This window comes from Loa loa (assembly GCF_000183805.2).
Source record: "Loa loa unplaced genomic scaffold supercont3.263, whole genome shotgun sequence".
Lineage (NCBI taxonomy): Eukaryota > Metazoa > Nematoda > Chromadorea > Rhabditida > Onchocercidae > Loa > Loa loa.
In genome coordinates this window covers 81,904-83,507 of record NW_018108443.1, presented here as the reverse complement: position 1 = coordinate 83,507, position 1,604 = coordinate 81,904, and the positions used below count along the sequence as shown (strand labels likewise).

The following is a 1,604-nucleotide window of genomic DNA, read 5'->3' as shown; positions in this document are numbered from 1 at the left end:
TATTTCTGCTGTTCCATGATGTGCAATAAATCTTGGTAGCCCATGTAGAAGATAAGCTTCCGTACCTAAATCCTGTGCCACTTCAAGGTGTACTGCTCCAATAGTCAAACAACAAAACAATGCAATGGAGCGTTTGATAGTTAAGAAATATTCTCCAATGTTACTATACCAAAATATATATAATCCAACATAGATATGAATGAACGCTGTACGCATTCATTTGGATATGGGGAATGATTCGGTAATTGGAATGGTTTATTGTTGCATCGTTCACACAACATGTAATCTCTTTTAATAGTACTTCTCACTGTACCTCCTTCTCTTTCTATCGGGAAATTCTGTATTAATTCAGCTAGTGTTTGATTTATTTTATTGCAGGAACATTTTTTCATGTGCATTCATGATAGTCAATGATGTTATCCAACATCATTTTGGAAGATAATTTAGATAGATCGCATTCAGATTCTGTTGTACGTCCAGCGTATCTTAGCAACCTACAATTATCGGCGTTAGTTGGCACTTCTGTTTTTCGGCTTCATTTTTTCTGAGCTTCTTTGACAAGATACTGTCCTGTGATTATGTTAGTCATCAGTGGTAACGAATGAATTTTTAGCAATATTTATGATTGGTATTTGTTTATGCTAGATATTTTTAATGAATTTGAATACTTGCGGAGGAATGGTTTAATTTTTTTTTCTATTTAATTTTTTTGCTTCCATTTAATTTTTGCTTCCATTTAATTTTATTACAGTCAATGAGATAGGACAATTTTTGTATTGCAGGAATGTTTTGATTTCCCGCAGCAACTTGAAAATTTGTATGGATGACAGGCCACTAAAAGTTCGTCAGAGAATTTTTGCAGTTCCAGTTTAGGTAGTTTAGTGTACCAAACTTCACTGGATGCAGAGAGTGAAGCAAGAGTAGTAGAGTCCGAGCTCTCTTTTCTGTCAAAACGGTTTCCAATTCCTCCTTGTGCATCTCCAGCATTGCTGACACATCTTAATCTTTTTCCATCACATTAATGAAGCCACGTTCATCAGCTATATATTTGTACTTCCTTTTTATGTTTATCATCAAGCAGTTGTTTAGTTAATTCCAACCATTTTTGATTTATTGCCTTCAAATTGCCCACAGCGGAAGTGATGGGTCGATCGTATATTGCAGTCGGTAGAGAAGTTTTTCGTAACAGGATTCTTTTTTTTTGATTAGTAGGCAGAATTTCAATGATTTGGTCGGTACTGCGGACCGATGCAAAGATCCGGATATTTTCTTCAGTTTTAGAATTTTCAAATTGACTTGCCACAAATCTACGACTTCGTCCGGTTGGTTGAGTTTCTCGGCTCGTGGCACTACAAAGTGAAAAATTTTTTATATGCTTGAAGTATTTTGTGCAACGTATCACAGTGTTGCAAATTTCTCTTTGTTCCCACCTCAAGCTTGGGTAATTAAAGTAATCAAGCTTGGGTAACTAATAGCTTTGCGAGGTTTTATCAGGACGAGTGATTTATGACGGCAATGGATTAATACTGATTAATGAGTGGAATTATGACACATTACTAATTCAAAAATACATATGCAAAATTTTTAATGCATCCCTGAAATTG

The 1,604-nt window shown here is 35.2% G+C and overlaps 1 protein-coding gene across 1 annotated transcript; it reads right to left on the bottom strand.

The window, feature by feature from the left end:
* Positions 1–1,036: 1,036 nt before the first annotated feature.
* LOAG_13650 (hypothetical protein) lies at positions 1,037–1,375 on the bottom strand (the record flags this gene model as incomplete). Its single annotated transcript, XM_003149157.1, has 1 exon — positions 1,037–1,375. A coding segment is annotated over one exon (339 nt), but the record flags the coding sequence as incomplete, so codon positions are not given.
* Positions 1,376–1,604: the final 229 nt, after the last annotated feature.